This window comes from Stegodyphus dumicola, chromosome 3 (assembly GCF_044657685.1).
Source record: "Stegodyphus dumicola isolate Sdum_Otavi_A_Nest chromosome 3, ASM4465768v1".
NCBI lineage: Eukaryota > Metazoa > Arthropoda > Arachnida > Araneae > Eresidae > Stegodyphus > Stegodyphus dumicola.
Window position 1 is genome coordinate 41,581,186 of NC_140770.1, and position 24,592 is coordinate 41,605,777.

Consider the following 24,592-nt stretch of genomic DNA (forward strand, 5'->3'; position numbering starts at 1 on the left):
ATTTCTCCGGCCTTCTTAGCATGCCGTCGTCATGTGGTGGTCTGCATGCTGGGCGCGTATTCCAGAGGTCCGCAGTTCGATTTCCGACGAAAGCGTTGCATATTTGCCATCTTGCTTACTTCCAAAAGTACCTAATGACTGTACAAAGCTACCGGTTTGATTCAAAATATAGTAATAGAAATCGACATCGGAAGTGATATCGAAATGAGTTATTTCGACTGTCACATGAATAAAGACTTATCGGCTTATATTTCTACATTTGCCAAGAGACATACAGTGAGACTAATGAAACCTAGTTATTTTGATATCAATGAGAGGAGCACAGTACGATATTCTAAACAAAGCCCCTTTTTAAAAAATAGCGGTTTCCTAAAATAAATAGGTCTTCTAACTTATAGAAAATGGTTAGATATGGATTAAGATATTATGGTATTGCTGTTTCAAAGCATAACCGAAAGTTAAATGTCTCTGACCACTAATAGTTCGGTCCGGGGCTCGAATAAACAAACCAAACCAGTCTTCAAGTCAGGAAGATCAAAAAACGGATCTCAGAAGAATGTGTAATACGGATCTTTGTTTGTACACGGCTTTATTCAGTATCTGAATTTTCAGTTTGTGGAATAAAATAATCATATTGCTATTTTCTGGTCTCGCTTCCATTTATCTGATAAAGAAGGCCAAAAAAATAATAAAAATTCCCGTGATAAAGCAGGCAATATCTTTTAAACGTTTACAGTATCTAGAAATTTCCAATTCTCTCAATGTTACAGTACCTAGATTTTTTTTTTCTTTACAGAATAGGGGCCCACCAGCGGCCGAGCGGTAAAGTCGCTGAACACTGGTAGTTCGGTCCGAGGTTCGAATTCCGCGAACGGGCTGGCTGCATGGGCATTTTCGTGGCTTTCCCCATGTGTAACGTGTATACGAGCCAGTTTCCCTTAGAAAGCCCTCCACGAAGGTATCCCTCCCCTTAGGCAGATAGCCCTCGAGGCTTTGCCATAATCTCACACACACACATCTTTACAGAATAAAAGTTAACTTTCATTCACACATTCACATTTTTAGAATGTGAATTTTGTTTATAATATAGAAAGCTAATATATTCCTCGAAAAATTATTTATAGCATTATCCCTCCAACGCTAATTTAGCAGTTTTATTTTTACTTTTTCAAATATTTTAGGAAAAAATGCCTTTTCGTTATTTATATAGGATGATTTATATACACATATTACAAACTGTAAGCCACTATTTTAAGACTTAAAAAGTAAAAATTAAAAAACTATGACAGATAAAATGCAGCGAAATAGTTTAAATATGGCACGTTTTCTTAGTATATTTTGCATTTAGACAGAATTTGGATTTGAATACAGAATATGAAAAGGACATAATGAAATTAAACCGTAAAATGTTTCTCATAAGAAACAAAATTATTGAAATGAAATTTTGTACTTCAGTAACGAATTAAATTTATTTTGAATAAAATGTTATAAAATTCTGAGTGTGGTATCGTCAAGGAAGTTTGGTTTAGCAAAATATCCTTTCAAGCAAGTCGAGAATTATTTTTGATTTTATATCAATTTAACATAAACTCTCTTTTAAAAATTACATTTTTTTGCTTATCTCAAAATACCCGAGGCACATGCAGTTTCTAAACTTCGAAAGCAATTTCTGGTCTTGGCACTACAAAGTAATAAGGTTTTTCTTGGCTGAAAACTTCACGGAAATTTTCCGGAACTGGTATATAAAGTTCTTTTATGCACGCAAAAGTAAATCTTTGCTCAAGATTCGATAAATAAGAATATTCTAAATAGCCCAAAAAAATTCTTAAAGATAGGAAAAAATCAAAGGATTAAAATATAAAAGACAGCAAAATTCATGGGTACTTTTATACTTCCTTCAATATTAGCGTGTATGGAAAGAACAGTTGCACGTAAATATAAATAACAAATATCCCGAATAAAAACCATAGAATTAAGGAAAACTTAAAAGTAATAAAATTTAAAGATAAAATATAAAATATTTTACATTAAAGTTATTTCGGTAGACGGTAGAACGATTCTGCCGCCTGGAATGTTTGAGGACACAAAGACATATTTTTCTCGACTGTATATGTTTTCTAGAGCTTTGCTATATTTTATTAACATAATCGACAATAATTTGTATGGCAAAACGTCGAAGAGGAAAATCAATTATTTCGGTTTCTTTGGAAATTTCCTTTTTTCCTTTTAGCCCAAAAGGAGCTGTTTAGTCTAAAAACAGGATTTTGCATCCGTATAAACAGCGTATCACTTTTCAGATTGTTGCCACGAAATATTATCGTCCTGTATTTTTTTGAAGATGTCAAATAATGAAGATTCTGCATGTATGCATGTATATTAATTTTGCACACAAACATACACATGAAAAAAATCCGAATCTTTAAATTACGCCCAAAGCGGCATTCATTTTGCGTTTTATATTTATTTATTAAATATCACGTTCTTCGCACTTAAACCATAAAATTCAGCGCTGGAGATAAAAATGTTTTTCTGTACAACGTTGCCATTGCTCGCTTTGAAATCCTTGAGTTTGTTTATTAAAATTTCGCTAAAGGTTTACAAAATACGAAATCGATAATAAAACAATTTACAAATTTCAAATTTGGGCTTCCACACACCCATATTCATAGAAGGATTACATTATTCAAAATTCGATGGCTCTATGTACCGTTGTTTTATCACAATGCGAGAAGTATACATTGATGCACATTTTTTATTATTTAATTTCTTCAAATACAATGCAGGACTCTAACATTTGGTGGCAACACTTTGAAAAGTGAAACGGACATTTATAGTGAACCAACGCAAAATCGCAAAACGAAAATAATAGGCCTTCAAGAACAAAGCCCCTTTGGACTAAAAAAACTGATGTGTACACCACATGGCTACCTTCTACGGAACATTAAATAATACGCATTTTTCCCGCCTTTTATTTAAACTTATTTCGTCGAATTTCATCAGAGGTATATTTCTCATTCGATTAATTCACGAAAAGGCAAAAATACATAAAAATTCAAAATATCTATATTCAAAATTGAAAGATATAAAAAAAACATAAAACACCAAGTACAGTTAAAAGAATTAAAATTTTTACAAAAAATTAAAATTGCAGTTTCTACGCAAAAACAAGCAATTTGGCTAGCAGGCAAGAATCCGCATTTTTCGGTGCACAAAACTAAAAGTTTACTTTTGGTCTCACTCGGCAAAAAGACGATGATGGCGTAGAAACTGATATAATTTGTTGTGGACGCTATGCTGAGTCAATATATTAGATAATATAATAAATTAAATGATAATTCCAGAATGGATTAAGCATAATTTAATTCGCAACAATAAAAGAAGACGTTATTTTGTTGTTGCGAAGCTTAATTTCTCTAGATTCATAACAAATCCACTATTCCATTAAGTTTCAAATGTAAAAAACATGGCTGCTATGGTAAAAAAATTAGGTTTAGCTGCACTTAAACAACTTTTTAATTGTTGACAATTATACATTTATTGCATTCAGGTTAACTAAAGACATAAAAGCCTTAACGAGAAGATAAGAATAACATAATTAAATCATTTTTAAAGCAAAAAATGCACAATTTACAAACATATAAGAATAAAGAAACTGAGCTCACTGAGCCGAGTAACTGAGTGCATATATATATATATATATATATATATACATATTTTCTATTTGTGAAAAGCAAATTTAAAAATAATTTTAATTTAAGTTTTAAATTATGAAATTTTAATTGCAAACTAATAAATGATTAATTATTGCTGCAAACTAATCTACAATACCATTTAAATTCTGACAGCACATATGAATTAAGTCGGCCGATTGCAACCAAAATAGAATGTGCACATCTACATGTTATTGCAGTCGTATATACAAAATATCAACGTTCTGAGGCTACTCGATTTTGAGTTTTGCAAGATACATACATAGGTACATACGTACAGACGCCACGAAACAAAATCTCTTCTGAATCAATTTTAAATCAGGTTTATAATTCTGTTTGGGGAAAGAGTCCTTTATTCTGTTCTTAAGTATAGATGTCACGCAAAAACATCGTTAAACTGCATTCGATAGCGGTCAAAATGGATATTTTCGTTGAAATATTAAACCCGAAATTTTCGCGATTACAATACATTCTTTTTACTTCGTATAAAAAAAAAAAAAAAAAAAAAAAAACACCACGCCCGAACGGGCGTTTTTTCATTACAGACACATACGAGTATTCGAGAGCATTCGGGATAACGCCATCTTGTGCTAAAAATATTTAAAAACAGCATATCTTTAGAACTTCCGATAGATAGTCTCACGCGCGGGAGATAAAAATGTTTTATTCCCTACAATGCTGCCAGTAATCCCTTTGAAATTGGTGAGTTTTTTAATAAAAAATTCGCTAAAGTTTTACAAAATATGATATAGACAATAAAACAAATTCATCCTTCCAGGTGCCTATATTCGCGTGGGGGACCAGGGACCATGAGTTTGAAAATTTAATGAGTATAATACCGTTACTTTTTTACAGTGCGAGAAACACGTACATTCATGTTAGACTCTTCATTATTTAGTTTCTTTAAATATAATACATGGAGATAATATTTGGCGGCAAGAATTTGGAAATTGATTCAGACATTTAAAATGATTCGACGCAAAATACCGTTTCGAAACGAATCGGATAGTTCTGTCTCTCCCGTTTTGCTGGACTGACGAAATTTAAACTTACGTTTTTCATGCCTCGAAAGTGCTCGAAATTGGTATGTCATTTCTGAAGAAGTCCAATTTAGGGTCAGAAGACCTATATTAGAACAACGCTATGTATAAATCTAATATATATTCTAAGTTGCGTTTTCGAGGAAATTACGTCAATCCTTAAGTGAGAAGAATGTGATTGAATAAACAGAGTTAACTCGTAAGTTAAAAATGAAAAGACAAGTTTTTGTTACCCATCTTACAAAGAAAACGGAACATTAATATGATGAACTGAGAGAAAACTGAAAAAAAATGTATAGAAAATTGTATGCCAGTACTGAACACTGCGTCGGGAATTTTAAACATTATGTTGCTATGCCAGGGCTTTTCTTTAGCCCTGCTGCTATCATCGAGGTGACGAAAACAGTGATGTCACATAGCATCCCAAATGCATCCCTAGAGGGTTCGTGTCGGCATAGTTCCCTTCAAAGGTATGACACAGACCTTCTTTAGCCCTTGCTTTGCAGCTGTTAAAAATTTTGTTACTAAAATTCTACGCGACTGTTAAAATCTGAAAACGTTCAGATTTTTATTTCTTTTTAATTATATATATATATATATAATAAAACAAGTCCGAAATACAAAATTAATATATATATATATAATATATATATATATTAATTTTGTATTTCCGACTTGTTTTATTATTTATTTCATAATCTGTAAAAGTTTAATGAATTTTTAACTAACAAACTCAATGATTTCAAAGCAAGCAGTGGCAGCAATGTTCGAAACGAAACTTTTTTATCTCCAGCGGCCAGACTGTTGCCGTTCAAAAAAGTGTAATATGTTTATCTTTCAATTATAATTAACAAACTCGGCTCTATGAAAGAAATATGTTGCCGCAACCGTAAATGAAATACTTTTATCTTTTAAGCGTCAACAAAGCCTCAGATACTTTCAAATTTTATCTAGAATGTTATTGAGTAATAAACTGATTTAAAAGCAATAAACAATGCTTGAGAATATTGTTTTTCAATTGTGATTAAAATAAAGTGAATTAAAATGAGACGTCTCATTAGAAATATGCAATATTTTTTTAAATTGCACTAGCTGTACTCAGTAAAATAATTATGTACTTTTTCGTTCAGTAAAAGATCTGATTCTAATAAACAAAACTAATTTTACTATGTTTAGAAATGTCTCACTGTGTATAAAATTTGTTTTACCCTTTAGTTTCCCTATGGAACTTTAAAATCTCATCAAGACAATCGCTCTATTATGTCCCAACGGAACTTCTAAAACCCAATTTTAAATTAAAAAAATAATGAAAAACTTATAAAATTTTTGTTAGTTTAACATGATACGTTTTCCATCCATAAAGAAATATAATAAAAACTTACAAACTCTTTTTCAAAAATTAAAGTAATTTGGGACATAAAGGGTTAAAGAATAAAACTATTTTTCAGATTTTTTAGGATAACTTAAATGAAAACAAAGAGTGATTAGATACGACACATTCACAGCTTGCCTCGTTTTTAGTTTTATTTTAACTTTACATTACGATCGTCTTACATGTAAAATTTAGAAAAAAGTAAATATAACCTTTCAAGTTTTAGGGCCCAGGTCAAGGAATCAAAATATTAAAACGTCTATCCTAACTTTGATGGGTTATCATTTTTCCTGTTTCTGCTAAAATACTATCAATAATCATATACTGTCGGTAGGAAACTAAATGTTCAGTTTAATTTTAGGAAACAAGAATAAGAAGTTTAGCAAAAATATAAAGATTCATACCTTGGAGGGCGAAACGGTAGGCTGGTTTCTCCTTATAAGAAATGTCTGAACTCCGTGCGTGCGTAAGTAGGCATCTCGAGTTTCACCATGACCAGGATCCACTTCATAAGCGTCACCTAAATAATCGAGTGTGGCCCGGGAAATATGAACTTTTCTGAAAAAGGAAGAAAGGTTATATGTTTTGCTGAAATGAATAATTTATTTTTTAATTCAAAATCTTATTTCTATGTATCAAGAGCCTGTTACAGGAGGCAGCACGTTAAAAAAAAGAAAATGTTGAGCGCCATCACAGTAACTGGATCTTTTCATTATCTGTCCTACTACAGAATTTCTAGGAATCATGACGCAAAGGAATTTAAAAGTTTTAGTACCTACACTTTTATATAGTTTTCACTTGTTTCACTTGTTTTTAATAGTAGAACAACTTCTCAGTGTTTATTTTTCCATTTAAATTAGCAATAAGCCATTTAATTCCTCCTTTTGGTTTGGGCACTTCCATCTCTTTATTCTAAAATGGTAATAACATTCTCGAAACTTCGTCTTATCTAAAAACTAATTCCGAATTATGATACCTTAACCTTCGCATTGCGTATAGTTCTCAGCCAATCAGATTAACGAAAACGATTTCTGTAGATTACTAGTGCAATCCAACTACGCTCTCTCTTTCTCTACTTACGCTTGCTAGCTGAGGGACGTCTCTTGCTTAGCTGCTTCTGTTAAGAATGTAACGCGTCAAAATCAAAATTATGAAATGCGGATTGCCCCCATATTGTACTGGGCAATTTAATAGATTAATCAATAATTAATAAAGATATACTTGAATTATCAAGTAATTTTGTAATTCTTCAAAATTTCCCGGCACCTTTTAGTGCGTAATCGAAGTTTCAGTGATCTTGTAACTTCAATCCCCTCGCGACTGCAGAATAATTGGTGTCCTCCCTAGTCAAGCCCTCGTCTCATATCAAATTTCAAAGAACTAAATTATTTCATGACACACCAGACGAATACATATGTATATATAACGGAAGGATATAGGGATGAAGCAACTATTACAAACAAAATATGCTCTAACTTATGTGTCCATATTATAGTCAAATTTGAAATTGAACATCCTATATAAAATAATGATCCTATGTTCATGACTTAACAGATAAAAAATGAAAGATAAAGATTCACCTTGGGAAACATTAATACTGCAATATAACTGTAACATATCCAAAATAGCGTTGTTGTTAAAAAACTGTTGAATTTTATACAGTTTACACTTGATAGGCATTCCTAAGTAGATCTTAGGAAAGTATATCAGACATTAGGAATGCATATCTTCAAATATGCTATCATATTACTGTACTTGCATTTGAAGTACAGTAATTCCTGACATGTGCGTCATGTCAGTTCCGGTCTTTCAAATTTACCTAGTTTGTAATTCCTTATATTTGATTTTTAAAATGGCTATTAATTTTTGCCAATTTTTAATATTTTTTAATCTATCTGAAGAATATTTAATGTACTTTTTTGATTTTAATACTCAGTAGTAAAGTAAAACAAAGTAAGAAATTTCTTAAAAATTATGTCATATAATAATTTTATTTAGGAACATATGTACGGATATGTCTAATTGTTATTTGATAAATATTAGTTTTGTTCAGTTCAAAGTTTTGGTTTATGTATAATTCTTCAATTAATGTAATCGGAGTAGTTGAGTATGATTACACTTTGGTTGCTTCATGATGAAGACCAACAACGTATTCAATTCTTTCTTTTAAAATTTTTCTCTCCCATTTATTTGGAATTGGCGTGTTTTACTTTTTTGCGAACCATCGTTTCTTTTACTTATTTTGCATGACGGAAAATTGACTTATACAGTTTTAGTATAACAATGGTTTAAATTATTTACATTATTTGTAGCAGCAATGGCAGCAGTGTGTGTTTATTCGAATTTAGTTTATTTTACTTATATCACCTTATTTTCGAACTATATATACATTATATACGTGCACACTATCATTTGAGCTTACATTTTCTATCAGTATATATGTTGGTAAGTTCTGGTTAAATACGAAAAGGAAAAGTTATCGGTTTTACATTAATAGATAGAATTTTGTGAAATCGCTTGAAACCTTAAATATTTGCCAATATAAATCGATCATAATATCAGCAAAATTACCCAAAATGAATGCACTATAAAAATTTCGTTGAGTTCGAAAAGTTTGCTGAGAGAAAACAAAGAAATTTAAGTTACAGCTTCAGAATGGATTGAAAACTCTTTACGTCCACAAAATCCTCAATTTGATTTAGATTCATGGCTAATTTTCGATATCTTTTATGCATTGATTAATAAAGTTCGAATTTTTAAAGTAGAAATAGTTTTAATTTCTAAGTTAGCTACCGCATAAAACAAAAAACTAAGTAAGACTGCAAGCATAGCCAACTAAGTAAGGTACTTAAACGTGATTTCATGTTATACTAAATCCCTAAATTTGCTAAAAAGTTTGCCTTCTCATTTCAAGTAGGGAAAAATAAATGCATAAATAATTGAATTGAATATGTATTCAATTAAAAATTCAAATTACAATTCATTTGGAAGCTCACAGAAATGCTAATTTACGAGCAATCATTATCATTTAGCTTTAATTTTTTTTCTTTTCTTTTCTCTCTCTCTCTCGCTCTTTTTTCTTTTAGCCCAAACGGCCGAGGGGCCGGTAGCCCAAGGGCTATTACGGCAAAACAGCATTTTGCTGTGTTTCATTCTAAACGGCGAATCACTTTTTAAATTGTTGTCACCACATATTATCGCCCTGTATTATATTTAAAGAAATTAAACAGTGAAGAATCTGCATGAATGTATGCATGTTTCTCGCATTGTGGAAAAACGACGGTACCTAGAGCCATCAAATTTTGAATAACGTAATAATCCACTCGAACATGGGCACCCGGAATGACCCTTTGTGCTTAATATAAAATCTGAAAGCTTTCAAATTATTATTTTTAAAAAATTTATTTATTTATTTATTTTTAATTTAATAAAATGCTATAGAACAGCAGTGATATAGATCGTTTTTTTATTTGTGAAGCATGAATATTTCACTTTGTTTAAAGGAAGAACCTACACTACAGTCTAAACATTAAATCATAAAAAAGTTATATAGATACTTACCCAGCTATTCCGCCAGATTCCATGTGATTTGCAAGGGTAACATCGTTGGACCAAACATCAAACTGCCACTTATAGAGTCCTAAAACACCACAGAGAACACTTCCTGAATGAACTCCTATCCTCATGTTTAAATCCACTTTCGTTTTCTCCCGCACTAATCTGGTGAGGTGTAACATACAGTTATTCATTTATTATAATGGTTAGAAACTTAGAAGTAATCACTTCATAACTCAATAGCTAAAAACCTTCAAAAATATAAAAATATTTCATTTTCCTTTAACAAATATTGAATTTTCTTTAATTTAACTTCCTTTACTTCGTACAAGGAGGTAAAAAAAAAAGGAAAGAAGGGCGTACCATTCCTAAATTTTGCTCATGCTATCTGTAATTAATTCAGATGGATTAACCGCAAGAGCATATTAAAGAATGTAAAGAAGGTACAACATTTTCCTTTAATATTTTTTCTTTAGAAAGCAACAGAGATTCTGATAATTTTAAATATGTCATGTTTGACTTGAGCTTCTATAAAATGTGCGAGAGATATACTTACATATGTAAGGTATAAGAGAAGAAACGCTAATTTTTTCCGCGTTCCACCAAAACTAAATTTAAGTTGCATTACCGAGTATAAAATTATTTAGGGTATTGTAGTTTAAATAATAAAATTATGGTGTTCATAATTTTTTATACCTACAAAGCAATCACTACAGTGTTTTTTATTTTTCACCCAGAAATCTTAATTTTGTGCGCAAGGAATAACATTTTAAGATACCAGTAAAACATACAGTTTTTTACATCTTTTCGCTAAGGAAACGTGATCCATTAATCTAATACAACGTTCTGCTTCACAACGACTTTCTATCACATTCTTGAAAAGACAGCTAGAACTTAGAGCAGCTCTTCTTGTCCCAGAAGACCCATGAGCAATATCAACGTGCATAATTTATTTATGATTGTTGGAATTGTGTTTCATTTGCTTTATTTTGTTTTACATCTTGACTTGTGTTCTGAAGTGTATTCATGTGCAGTATAAATCTAAAATGAAGGTTGAAATAAAAATTTAGTCTTTTCTCATTTTAATTTTAGAGTTTTTTTCCTTGCAAAAGGTACCTAAATGGCAAATAATGACACCACTGTTCACCCTCGTTTTTTCAAGGTCTACGTAAAACTCATATAAAGTTATCCTGCCTTTAACTGATGCTTAGAAAGCGTTTAATATTTAGTGATAAAAAATATATAAGGGTTCTAAAACCAGATACAGTAAATTAAAAGCACATTTCTATCATTTTCTGTATGCTCCTTGATTCGGTAATTCATCTGTTAAAAAGAGAAATCAGTTGTGCCGTGAATGTATTAATATTGACAACTGGCCCGCTTCAATTCTTGGTCAATGCATTTGCAATAAAAAAATCTTTAAACGCATAATGATACAGATGATAATAATTCAAAGTCTATATCTAGACAGATCCTTAGTGTACTTAACAATGCACTCAAACATGCTGTGGGTGAAGTGCTATATTTTGCTGATTAGACAAAGCACCATTTATTTATTTGACAAACTTGTAATAATTGCTACTAACCAATTTCCAATAAATCCAGATAGAAAACGGTTTTCATGCTGCAAACTCATTAACCAACAAAACGAATAGCGAACTTGTTCGTCGTGATTGGTTTAGTATCTATCAGCTCGGTTTACTCATAATCGTTTAATTGTTCTGTGAGATGTACTGAAGTCAATCACACGTACTCCTCATTTTCAAGAAATCAAGCCAAGTAATCTAAGGAAACATGGAGTCCACTTCTTATTGATATAACCATTGTCGGATAGATTTAATGTTTTAGAATATCGAGATACAAATCAAATTCATATTTTATGATAAAAAATCGATCATAAAGAATCGGATTTAGGAAAAAAAGAAATCAATAATCATAAAAAGGACGTCCATTAAAGTAATAATAATAACCAGGTAACTCTGAAAATAATTTTGATCTGCGCGAACTTCATAAGCAGTTCGACTGTGAATCTAGTTTGGTTAATATCAATAACCGACAATTAAAGCGAGGTACCGTGAATTACAAAAATAAAAGCTACATAAAATTATTTGAAATTTTCAAAACCTTATGTACGTGAGTGTTTCCCTCTTTCTCTTATTCTAATTTTACTTCTTAAAAATCAGGAGGGGGAATACGCAGTGTATAATGTTCCTGAACAGACGACTTAAGTGATAAACGCAGCATATTAAAAAGCATATACAGACGCGCACTATTATTATTATATTATGTATTTCAAATGACTTATCAATTTCGATAATATTCTTTTTATTTACACAATATACCTTTATATTTATGAGTACATTTTACACTATTTTTTTTTAATCCGAAGTTTCTAATAGATGTTTGTGCTGAAAAACCTACAGGGGGTATTACGTGAGGGTGAGAAATATGCGAGTAAGTATAGTACATATATTTTTTTAATCCTCAGCCACGAGCGCTTGTAATTTCCTATACAGAAGCAGAATGTGCAGCGGTCAGCAGTAACTGGAAACCTTATGAAAGCTAAATTCTTTGAAGACAGTATTTCTGCAAAGGTCCATTTTCAAAGTTGCCGCTGTAAATCTGGTTATTGCCATAATTTAAACACGATTTTGATTTGGGGATTGTTAGATGGAAACCAATGGTTTTTGATAAACTATTGTCAAATCCAGTACTTTTATAAGGCTGAAAAAGTGTAAATTTTATTACTTCAAATAAGTATTGCAGTCATATTTTGATTAAAAATGATTATTAACGGAACAAACTCAACTCTACCAAGCATTTCCTAATTTAGCATAGATAGAAGGTTATTCAAAATAAAGAAACATGATTTGTTAGCATTTCGTTAAAGGGCTATTTTGCCTTGATTTGTAAAGTTATGTAGAAAGAATTAGGTAAACTTCAGAAATTATAAAATCATGAGTGATATTTCCCGAGAGATAAGCGATTCTTCTCATAACGTTTAGCTACATTATTTACTATCGGTTTTAAAATGCATAGTTTAATAGAGATGCTTTATATGAAATGTTACTCAGATGTGATATAATCCACGGCGAATCACTTTTTAAATTGATTCTCTGCAAGATCACAGAGATTTCACCAGTCATATCATGCAATTTACTCATAAGACGGTACCCCGTAGTTTACATGCTTACGTTTACCCTGAGGATGCTCCTTCGCGTGAATCTGTTCTTTGTAAATTTCTCTTAGTGCCCGGATACCTTTGAAAATACTGTGCATATACTGTACCTCAACTAATCACAAATTTTGCGGAATGGTGTCATTGTTTTATAAAACTGGACACAACATTGTGACGACTTCGAATTGCTAAATTTACTATAACTGATCTTCCCCACTGAGATTATTCTGTTTGAAAAGCTAAACAGACACCTCGGGGGTATATTTTTATTATAGTTGCGCAATCCTTTCCTTATGGCAAAGCCAATCAATTCACTATTTTTAAGAAAAAAATTAATTTAATACACAACATTTACTAGCTATGGGGACACTCGTGTCCAGGTGGGCTGAAAGGAGCCTCCAATTCTTACAATTCTTACACAACATTTACTACAGAATCTGAACATAAGGATTTTGATTTTCCTCGAAACCGTTCTAGTCATGTTATAAGGAATTAAAAGCACCAATAATTAGCAAGTCGGCCTAGTAATTGGAAGGTTATAAGTTAAGGTATAGTTGATTTTGAAAGATGACTGCTCACAAAAACTGAATGACTAATGTTGCTAGCGAAGTTGCATTAATTTTAATGGCAATTAAGTTAAATGATGAATGTATTATTGAATAGATTGTTTACGATTTTCAGGCATATATTATGCTTTTTATTTACTATTATTAACAATAAATAAAGCTTTCAAATCGCCTTAATAGAAATAAATCATCAAAATGAAGTTAATATAAGAAGCTATCACCTAGAGTAATTAAAATGAAATTTTGAAATGAAAAGTTCCGAAGTTTTTAAATCTCAGTGCAGAAAACTTATTATAATAAAAAAAAATTGATATAAAAATTCTCATGTCGTTCCTTATAGATTATTTCGGCTTAAATGTTTCAAAAGCTAAATATGATACAAAATACCTCGAGCTGCAAAACAAATATTTCATTAGATTATAGTCTAGAGTTAGGAGGAAAGGACGTAAAAGTGTGTTTTTCAGGAAGCACGATTTGAAAAAAATGGAATTGTAAAATTTTTAAAGGAATAATTTATTGATTCACATTTTCCCCTAGAATACTGTTTTTTAGATTTCTTACGGAATCCAAATATTGTAACTTCAAAGGAACAAGAAATTCTCGATCTAGTAATTCAGATTTACATAACCATCTAAATCTCTAGTAAAAACATGTTCTCCTGCAATAAATAAATTGTTTCGAACACTAAGCCTTTTAATGGCAACATTTGAATATTTTAGCAACATTACAAAGAAAAATGCTCTTGAAAGGCAATAAAAACATATAAACATAAAATATAAAATATTTTGTAAGTTTCAAAATTGTATCTTCCCATATTAAAACTGCACGATAATTTGATTTGTTTCTCAAAATAAATATGTGTAGGGTTATTAATATTATTTTTCACTAACTAGTTATTTTATGTTTTGAATCTTTACTGTGATTTCTCGTTTCCGTTTCCCTATCAGAATGTAAATGGTGTAAAAAAAAACGGTTTCGGGAACGCGGCTGGAAAAAGGTTTGCCATCACTGATCTAGGTTATTGCCTAGTTATTGCAATATCGAGTAGCCTTTACGATAGCTCAGTATCTATGCCTAAATTGGGGCATTTATTACCAAGTCAGGCGTTTATGCGCTCCTTAGAATGCCGCTTGGCTTTGCTGTTTGGCTTACACGGAGCGCCTGCCACGTGTCATAGGGCGATGGGCAATATATAAAGACCTGTTCTAAGGAAAAGTACTCTTATTTACCATAATGATGTAATTATAAGCAGCGAGACTATAGCGATGCATATATTCGGGATTTGCACGAACTGTTTCCGCTCATAAACGAAGCAGGATTAAAAATAAAGGAATCAAAATGCAAATTTGAGATCAAGAAACTTCGTTACTGCGGGTATAATATATCTCAGAAAAGAATTGAAACCGAGAATTCCAAAATAATTGCAATGAAAAATTACCCGCTACCAAACAGAGAAAAAAAATTGTCCTCATTTGGATGCTTGCGTTCTTATTATTGGATTTTTACCAAAGATTCTGCACAGATAGCCAACTCACTTTTAAAATTAAAGAGAAAGAGAATTTACATGGTTAGCCCAAGCAAACACTGCATTCGAAAAATTTTAAATCGCGTTAACACAAGCGCCAGTTTTGAAATTTTCCGAAGTCAACTGGAATTTAAATTGCCACAGGAGCACCAGATTATGCGGTTGGTGCTGTGTTTACACAAAATTGACAAGCTGAAACTTATTTCTGTATGTTGCTTACTTCAACGCGATGAAATCGTACGGCCGCGGAGTGCAGAGATTGCTAGTTATTTTGGAAAGCGCTTGTTAAAATTTATTCAGATCATGCCGCCGTAGGTCGTTTGTATTTGAAGAAGAATTATCGCCAGGACTCATATGATGGGTCTTAAACTGAAAGAACATAACTTAATAATTAAATATACACTCGGGAAAGAAAATGGCATCACGGATATACGTCTAGAATATAGATTGGAGACATACATCTAGAATTAGATTAGTTGACGAGGGGTGTGAACTAAAGTGTATAATCTAATCTTAACGTAAAAAGTTTTGGATTATCACGAAATTCTCATTTCTGAGTAATAAACAGATTCAGAATTTAAAAATATTTATGCCTATTTAAAAGATCCTGATCATTTAGAACACCAGTTAGGTGTTTGGTCCTTGTTTATGCTACCAAAGAATGTCTAACGTTGTAACTATTATGAAAATGCTCTTAAGTTTATTAATATTTTAGCAATATTTTATCTTAGTTGATTATTATTCGCTTTTTTATATAAACATTAAAAAAATGGACAATTAGAAACAAGGTATATGCAGGGAATAGTCCCTTTAACCTAAAAATTTTTGCAAACGGAGAGAGCTACAGCTATGCAAGTGGGGTAACGGTATAGTAAAACGACTGGGCCCGACATAATGCAAACAACAGCAGCGCCCCTAGTGGTGAAGTTTGGAAGATAGGCTTTGCAAATCGAAAATAAAAAGAGGTAGAGCAAAATTTCCTATTGTGTAGTTTTAGAGCATCAATTAATTAGCATGAAAGACATTTGTTTCGAACGGATAAGATAAATTGTCTCCTGTATACCTAAAGATGCGCGACAATTCTACTCTGCACATTCACATTTCGGAAATGACAGTACGCAACTGCAGATTGCGGAGTTGTACTGTACTGTAATACGTCTGTAAAACTTTAATCTCCAATGCATTTAAAATATTAGTTAAAAAGTTGTTTACTCTTGCTTCAAACAGCATAATTTCAAGTTTCATTATAACCTAGATGGCAGACGATAACATTAACTTGCTATCACCGTGTGACAGTTTGCTTTTGGTTTTTTTTTTTTTTTTTTTTTTTTTTTGGTGTGTGTGTGTATGTGTGGGATGTTTCTAAACTGTATTGGCATAAGCCCGTACGTTTTGCAATAAAGAGGAACTTATTTCTTAATACCCATGGCTATTCCATTCAAACGTTTGCACAAAATGGAGTACACAAAATGGAGTAGTACAAAATGGAGTTTGCACAAAATGGAGTTGCGGACATCTTTGGGTATACAGGCGACAGTTTATTTTACCTGTGCGAACCAAATGTCGTTTCGTACAAATTAATTGATGTTCTAAAACTTTAAAATTGAAAATTTTGTTCTATCTCTTTTCGTTTTCGATTTGCAATGACTATCTGCCAAATTTTGCTACTAGGGGCGCTGCTGTCGTTTTTATTAGGTCGGGCGCAGTCGCTTTACTATACCGTTACCTCACTTGCATAACTGTAACTCTGTCCGCTCGCAAAAATTTTCAGATTAAAGAGACTTTCCTACTTACCCTGTATAGTATACATATATTTATTTCATTTGATACTTAGGATACCACATAAAAGCCAGGAATTTAATATCTTATGTAACTTATAGCAGTTTTAACTTTTAATACCATTTAATATTCATTTATAACATTTATCAAGGGACCATTCCTGTCCACGAAAGAAAATTTTTGACGGAAACCCTGTACTTACATATATTTAATCTATTTTAAAAAAATCAGTTCTGTTCATTATTAAAATATAAGGGATTCTCGGAACAAGATTCAGACAGACATGTTAAATGTAAATTAAATTTCAATTGCATTTTTAGCTTTGATTCTTTGAATATAAGACGAATTTTTCCGAAAGGTATTTTTGAGGAAAACCTAGCTTAGTAAATAGTAAATCAAACGTTAAAGTATAAAAAATACCATAAATTTTAATCGATAGTCTTCTTTATTTCCTTTAACCTCATGACTGTGTAGCAGTAACACACAACCGTAAATGTGATCTATTTATTGTTTTTATCTGATGTGCTACTGTTTTGCAGAGACACTGCAGTAAAGAAATAATAAAAGTAGGTCATATCGCGCTTTATATAAAATATTTTGCTCACTATGTGTAACTTTTTCAGTTTACAAGACCTTAAATAAACTCATATATTTTGAATATGCATTTTTATTACAGACATACATCAATTATTACTTGCAAGATAATTCAAAGGATGTGGCGAGAATTTAAAATTTGAGTAATAAGATTTAATTTTTAATTTTGTTTCTTGCAGTAAGATTAGTATTTCTTTTATGTAAAAAAATGGACAATAAATGTCGGTTACTTCTTTGTTATCCAAAAACTAACAGAATATATTGTAATAAATCAACTTAAATATAGAAAGACACATCACTCAATAACAAATACAAATTCTACGAGAAGAGAATAAAGCAACTTCGATACTTATTTTAAAAATATTTACTCGAAACAGGCACTGAAATATTGAGCTCTTTGCTACTTTCGCAAAATCTGGCTTCAGATAAATGATATCGTGATCATAAAAGGTCATCTAGAATCACAGAATGGCATTGCTAACTGTAAGGAAGTGCATTAAAATGAGATAAGAGCATCGTCGAATATTTATTAACTACCATTTTGACTCTGAAGCTGTTATTTAGGGTTTTCATAGAGAAACAGGAATATCCTTTCAATGCTTTTTGACGTCGTTCAATAAATATTTGTAAAAATGGCTAAATATACTGTCTGCTTCTCATGGATGAAATTGAAATTAGTGATTTAAGAAGATTTGTCGTCTAAAATCTGTCTTTTAAAGATTTAAAATATTTAATATTTCACAAGCGAGAATATTACGAAAGACGATGTACATACTTAACACATAAATACGACATCTCGTTCAATAAGTACAAATAAAACAATGTTATTTGATTTTTTTGTTTTAACCGAATCGCTTATAGTAAAATAAAACTGACACCAAATAGCATTAATTTATACGTAGTCAGTCATTATCACGATAACATGTCATGAGGAGAATAAAAGACGGTGGCTGTTCTAATATTTTTTTACCGATATGTTTTTATTATTCTGAGAATAAAATTTAAATTGTGAAAAAGAGGAGAAAATACTGTTGATAGGATTTCATTAATGAGAATACAATCAATCCTTTGTTAGAGGTCACACTTACGAGACCAAAGCTTTTGTCCATTATCAAGGAACTTCCGTTAACAATGACAGTACTGGTTTTTGACAAGTGACGCACTGTGCATTAAAGTAATGCCCGTTATTTTAATGTTTTATTAATACGATGGAAATACCGGGAAAATAATCTAAGTGTTTGGTAAAAGTTTTGTAAAGATCAATATTCCCCGTCCTATAAGTTTAGCTTATACAAAAGTTTGTACAAGAAATGAAATAATATGATGAGAATAATGACATGTAAGGCAGCTTCAAGCAAACTTTCAAACTGTATCCCCACGTTTAAAAGAATCAAAATAAGTTGAATGTTTCATTATAAGAATTTGATAATCGCAATGCGAAAAATAGCCAGTCATGGGCCCGTTGACGATTCATCCATTATTAATTATGCAATTAATGGAATACCTGATCCAAGTAGTAATAAAACTCTTTTGTACGGTTGTAAAAAAATATGAGAAAATTCGCGCTCCAAATACAAATCCTAAAGGTTATTTAAGTACCAACATAAAACAAAGCATGAGTAAGTAAGAATAAATAGAGCGAAGGTGTTATAATTTTGGATATATAGATCATAAATCGAAATTATGTTACAATAACAGTAAGGGATTTAAGTGCTTTAAAAGTAACGTAGTATTTGGACGCAAAACCGCGTATTGTTTGTTCCCAAACGTCTCTTAAAAATAAACGAAATGCCAAAACTGTAACTCCAATTGCTCAGACTTGTCAGAAAGAAATGCATAAAGCTATTAATATAGGTAATTTAAAAATCAACTCTTTACTAGATGCTGGAAGTCAAGAAACGTTAATCCGAGAAGATATACATAAGGAGATCAGTTCCCCTGAACCTCAACTGGCAAATCTACAGTTAACGGGATTTGTGAACGGAAAAATTAAACATATAGGGAGGTTTGAAGGTGAATTCGAAACTGATGGTTCTTAATTTCGATCAAATATTTATGTTATCGCAGAAAATTAAATGTTTTTACAAGTTGCCTTTGGTTCAGAAATAAGGCAAGGAAATTAACTCTAAATGGGAAGAGAGTCGAAATTAAAAAACTGCAGCTGGAAAATTATTTGATGTGCATTTTTGATATTTATAATGAACGAGGAAATCTATTTAAATAACATTAAAGATTAAGTAGATCGAGAGGAAATACTGCAATTAGTAGCGACTTATAAGCCAAATAAAATAAAAACAACTACCCTGAGAATGAAATTAGTGTTCACAGATAAACTTCTCATTCATCGTGTTTCGAGATTTTTTCGCTCCGCAGAGAAGCCTGAAATTGATAAACAAATGTCTGAGCAGTTAAATAAACGAATCATAAAACCAAGATGTTCCGTTTACTCAAGTAATGTTGTGTTACGCAGAAAAAACTGGCTCTACCCACTACGTGTAGACTTCAGATGCCTGAATAAAAAAGTAATTCGCAATCGCTTTTCACTGCCATTATTTGATGATGTCATTTATAAATTAGAGCCAGCGATGGTATATAGTACATTAGACTAGAAGAATGTTTTTTTGCTATACGAAGTAAATGAAGAGAGCAGAAAGTAACACATATTTCATAACTCAAAATGGATCATATTAATTTTAGAAAAATCTTCTTTGGTCTTGTTAATAGCCCAAGCATATTTCAAAGATATACGTACGATGTATTTCATGATTGTTTAAAGAATGACAGTATAGTAATCTATCTAGATGCTATCTTTATTCCTTCTGAAAACGAACCCAAAGGAAGTCAGAATTGAAACGTGTTAATCTATCTGTGTGCTATCTTTATTCCTTCTGAAAACGAACCCAAGGGAAGTCAGAATTGAAACGTGTTAATCTATCTGAGTGCTATCTTTATTCCTTCTGAAAACGAACCCAAGGGAAGTCAGAATTGAAACGTGTTAATCTATCTGGGTGCTATCTTTATTCCTTCTGAAAACGAACCCAAGGGAAGTCAGAATTGAAACGTGTTAATCTATCTGGGTGCTATCTTTATTCCTTCTGAAAACGAACTCAAGGGAAGTCCGAATTGAAACGTGTTTTTAAAGACTGCATCGGAATATGCATTAGAAATAAACATTAAGAAATGTCAGTTTTTAAAACTTGAAATCGAAGGAGGCCTCCATGTCCAAGAAAAAATATGTAGAACGTTTTGTAACTGTAAATATTCATGCTCCTGTCGTCTATTTTCATAGTGTGTAAAAATTGGTGAAAATCTTCATTAAATGTTCAAGTTAAAATGTCAGTTGGAGTAGTGTATGCATTTAACCCTAGACTTAAGAAAGCTTCAGCCATTTCATTAAATGTTTTTCTAAGAGACCAAGGTAAGACGGAATCTGCAAGTATGATAATGTTGTTAATTTAGATTTTTAGGAGAGAACTTTTTCTTTTAAGCCGGAACATAATTGAATGTCTCTCAATGATGCAACTGTATTGTTTCATTCTAGATGGGCGTTTATTTTTGGTGCAAATGTCTGAGATTATTTTTGCAAATTCTTTGAAAATTCTGGTATTTAATGAACATAAATGTTTTTCATGTATGCTCTGGTATATACACGAATTTCAAATTTTTTTCTATTGGTTTCATTTTAAGTGTTAGAATAGTTTTAGTATTTAATTAACATTAATAGCACATTCGGCTAGAAGCTATGCAGAAAATACGCTGTAAAATAATCTCATTTCCAAAGTAAATTTTCAGCTTAGTCCAATTACGCTTAGTTTTATTATAGTCCTAGAATACTAGGAAATGTTTTCTAAAATTATAGAAAGGACCTCAATGTTACATTTCAGTATCGACAAAGAATTTTGATACCTTAGTTTTTTCCCTGAATTTAAAAACGTTAAACTTGATGGGAAAAAAAATCTACATTTGACCGCAAAATTTAAGAATAAACAAAAATAACCCAGTAGCCGAATGCACATGTAAAGTCGACCGAGAGATCAGTCAGGAGCTCACTTAAGGTCGACTATAGAAGGATATGCTCATATACACAAACTGTGCACCCTGAGCATGGAGGAAGGACACAAAAGATGGAGATGGTGTATGCGCGGTATTTCAGTGTTGAATAATATATAAGACACGCCGGTTTTAACTACGTCGAGTTAATATTACAACTTGGTATATCCAACAAACAGTGCGTAGACATTTCTGGATAACATTATTTGAAGTCGAATTATTGGAAAATTGGCAGATATATATTTTTATATAGATATATTTACCAGTTCCATATGCAAAATTTCAACGTTCTAATCGTTTTTGAGTTATGCGAGCATACAAACATACAAACGTCACGAAAAAATCCCTACTGTATCCATTTTAAAATTCGTTTTAGAAAAAAGAGCCCTTTATTCTATTAGTATGTACAGAAATAGTCCAAAAAATAGTCATTCAAATGTCATTCAAAAAATAGTCCAAAAGGATTTGGAAGCGGTCATAATAGATATTTTGTTTGAAATATGACACCCGAAATTTTTCGAGATTACAAAAATTTTATTTCGTACAAGGAAGTAAAATTTCATCTATATAAAAAATAGATGCGCTGGAGTAGGCGCACTAAATACTGAAATATGTGTGGCATCAGTTAGTACATGAAAGATCTTGAAGTAGGACTCTGTATTTGTTTTAATTATAACTGAAAATTCACTTTTGAATTTAAAACTATGAAATAATATTAGTTTGGAGCCAGATGGATAGTTGTCTGACGTGAATGTCTTTAAAAGGATATCTTGAAGAGCGAGAAATTTAAATTAAATAGGGAAAATCCATTGAAAACAAAAATAAAACATTGGCTATGTTTCTCTTATCTTCCCTAGACGTAAATAGGCTTTCCCGCTAGATCTTAGTTTCCCTCTTTCGGTTTTTTTCATTCTAACAGGGTTTTCTATTCAGGGAAGAATTTTGAACTTTCTTACGGTTTTTTCAGAACTTTATTATCATAGGATGGGTTAATTAGTAAAGTATAATTCGAATGTAATGGATAATGTTTAGTGACAAAAGCAGGGATAGATACATAAAAATTTAGGACATGTCAATTGTGAAACATCAAACTTTTTCATCTTTCAGAAGATGAAAAAGTTGGAGAAAGACAATTTATATTTAATTATGTGTAATAAATTATGCATTAGAATAAATGTTGAAAGCATAGAGAATTCTCATAACACTTGAAAAATTTATTACGCTTAATCATCAAATTCCTTACTTTTGAGGTATTAGAACATCGTAATAAATCACTATATTAAATATCACAGATGAAAGATAAATTGAAACTCTTATTCTAATTTCTTATTGTTGCATTGATATTTATATTTTTAAACAAAAGTACAAAAATATTCAAGTACATCTGCTATCAACCTAAATATAAACAGAAATTTCACTGGTATATAAAGCTTAATGTTCACTTTTTACATTTGTACAGATGTACTCTGTGATAAACCAAGAGACACAATTAAAATATATATATTTTAGCATAGTATTTTGTTTTCGTTACTGAAAATTATGCAGCATTATAGTTTTCTTATAAACCTGTTTTTACCCATATTGAAAAGCCAGTATTATGGTCCTTTAATATAGTGGGACTCGTATAATTCAATTACTAGGGAATTAAGGTGCAAAATACATATTTTATTCGTAAAGCTTAGAGACATTAGGTTTTTTTTGATAGAAGGAGAGATGGAAAATGAACAGTGCCCTCGCCGGGACTCGAACCACGGACCTCTCGAATACACACCGAGCGTGCTGGCCACTGCACCACGAAGATATGCTAAGAAGGCGGGAGAAATACCTTATAAAGTATTACACAATTTACGTGTACTGATCTCCAGGAAGGTATCCTTCTCTTTAATAAAATATATTCCAAGGTTTTCATCATTAATTCGTGCTTTCATTAAAAGAAAAATATTACCTAAGAATGTGATGAAATTAAAGACGCAACACCTGTTTGCAGAATTTAGCGGTAATATACATAATAATAATAATTAAGAAATGGCGGATTCATAGGGGAAAAAAAGCTATACGTTTCCTAAAATGTGAAATAAATAAAATATATAACCGCTGCCAGAAAATAGTAAATTTTAAACAATCGCGAATAGACAGCAGTAAAATTTGTGATTAAAAAATGAAAGAACTTAAACTTTTTTTAATTTTGAAAGTACACACCTTCCATTATTATTCTGTACAGACATCTTGACATAAAGGCACTTATCGTGCTAGGGGATTTTATACACTTCGCCATGCATTTCGGTTAACAATACGTTATGAAATATAGTTATTGTTTGCTGGAGATCTTTATTAAAAATAAAGCGCTTTCTACTCAAAACCTTAATGGGAAAAAAAAAGAAACCCCGCAGTTGCGTGAGAGAGAAAGGGTAGGGGTTCATAGGTTGTATTTTCCGAACCCTCTTAAGCCCAAACCGAAAATTTTGAACAGGTATTGTATGAATGCCGAGGCATACATACGGTCTTTCATTATCGTAGAGAGTTATTAAATTTTTGGAAGCGCTTTGATAACAGAAATAAATACCTGAAAATGACAAAAGTTTATAGTTAGGTTGGTGGTTGAAATATATGATGGATGATGTATAAAAGCTAGCTTATGGGTTGAGAATTTTTGAACAATGCTTTAGTGCTATACGAAATAATAGCCCAAAGTAAAACATTTAGCTTATTAATTATATTCGTTCTTTCTGTATTGCACGAGGTACTAAGAATTTGGAAGTGCCTCATATAATTGTACATCATAAGTATTAACAAAGACAAACTAACGTATTTAATGAAACTTTTCCATTATAAGAAAACGTTTTAGTTGCACTCTTTTTAACATAATTTTTTGATTATAAATATATAGATCAGTATATATTTCTTAAAATTTTACCGTTGAATTGAGATTAGAAAAAGTACTTACTTAATGACGTGGATCATATGTAAACCCATTTCAACGCAACAATGAGCATGATCCGCTCTGGGCTCAGGCAAACCGCTTACACAGTAGTAGCAGTCTCCGAGGAGTTTTATCCGGAGACAGTGCTGTTCCTGGAAGAAAAAAATAGTAAAATATCATTATGCTAAAGAGAAAAGTGTTAAGTTCTAAATAAAGGTTTAAATTATTTTAGAAGCATTTCGTAATGTAATTGTTATACTAACTGTCAAACGAAGGTACATAATATAACTGTTATACGAACAG

The 24,592-nt window shown here is 31.4% G+C and overlaps 1 protein-coding gene across 2 annotated transcripts in view; it reads right to left on the reverse strand.

Annotated features, from left to right (window-relative positions):
- Positions 1-24,592, reverse strand: part of LOC118184219 (adenylate cyclase type 8-like) — a 411,974-nt gene that overhangs the window by 146,737 nt on the left and 240,645 nt on the right. For both annotated transcript variants that reach the window (XM_085812799.1, XM_085812800.1), the window contains 3 exons: positions 24,314-24,441; positions 9,684-9,842; positions 6,527-6,680 (listed from right to left, as the gene is read on the reverse strand). In XM_085812799.1, the coding sequence (XP_085668925.1) occupies positions 6,527-6,680; positions 9,684-9,842; positions 24,314-24,441 (441 nt within the window). The remainder of the gene's footprint in view (positions 1-6,526; positions 6,681-9,683; positions 9,843-24,313; positions 24,442-24,592) is intronic.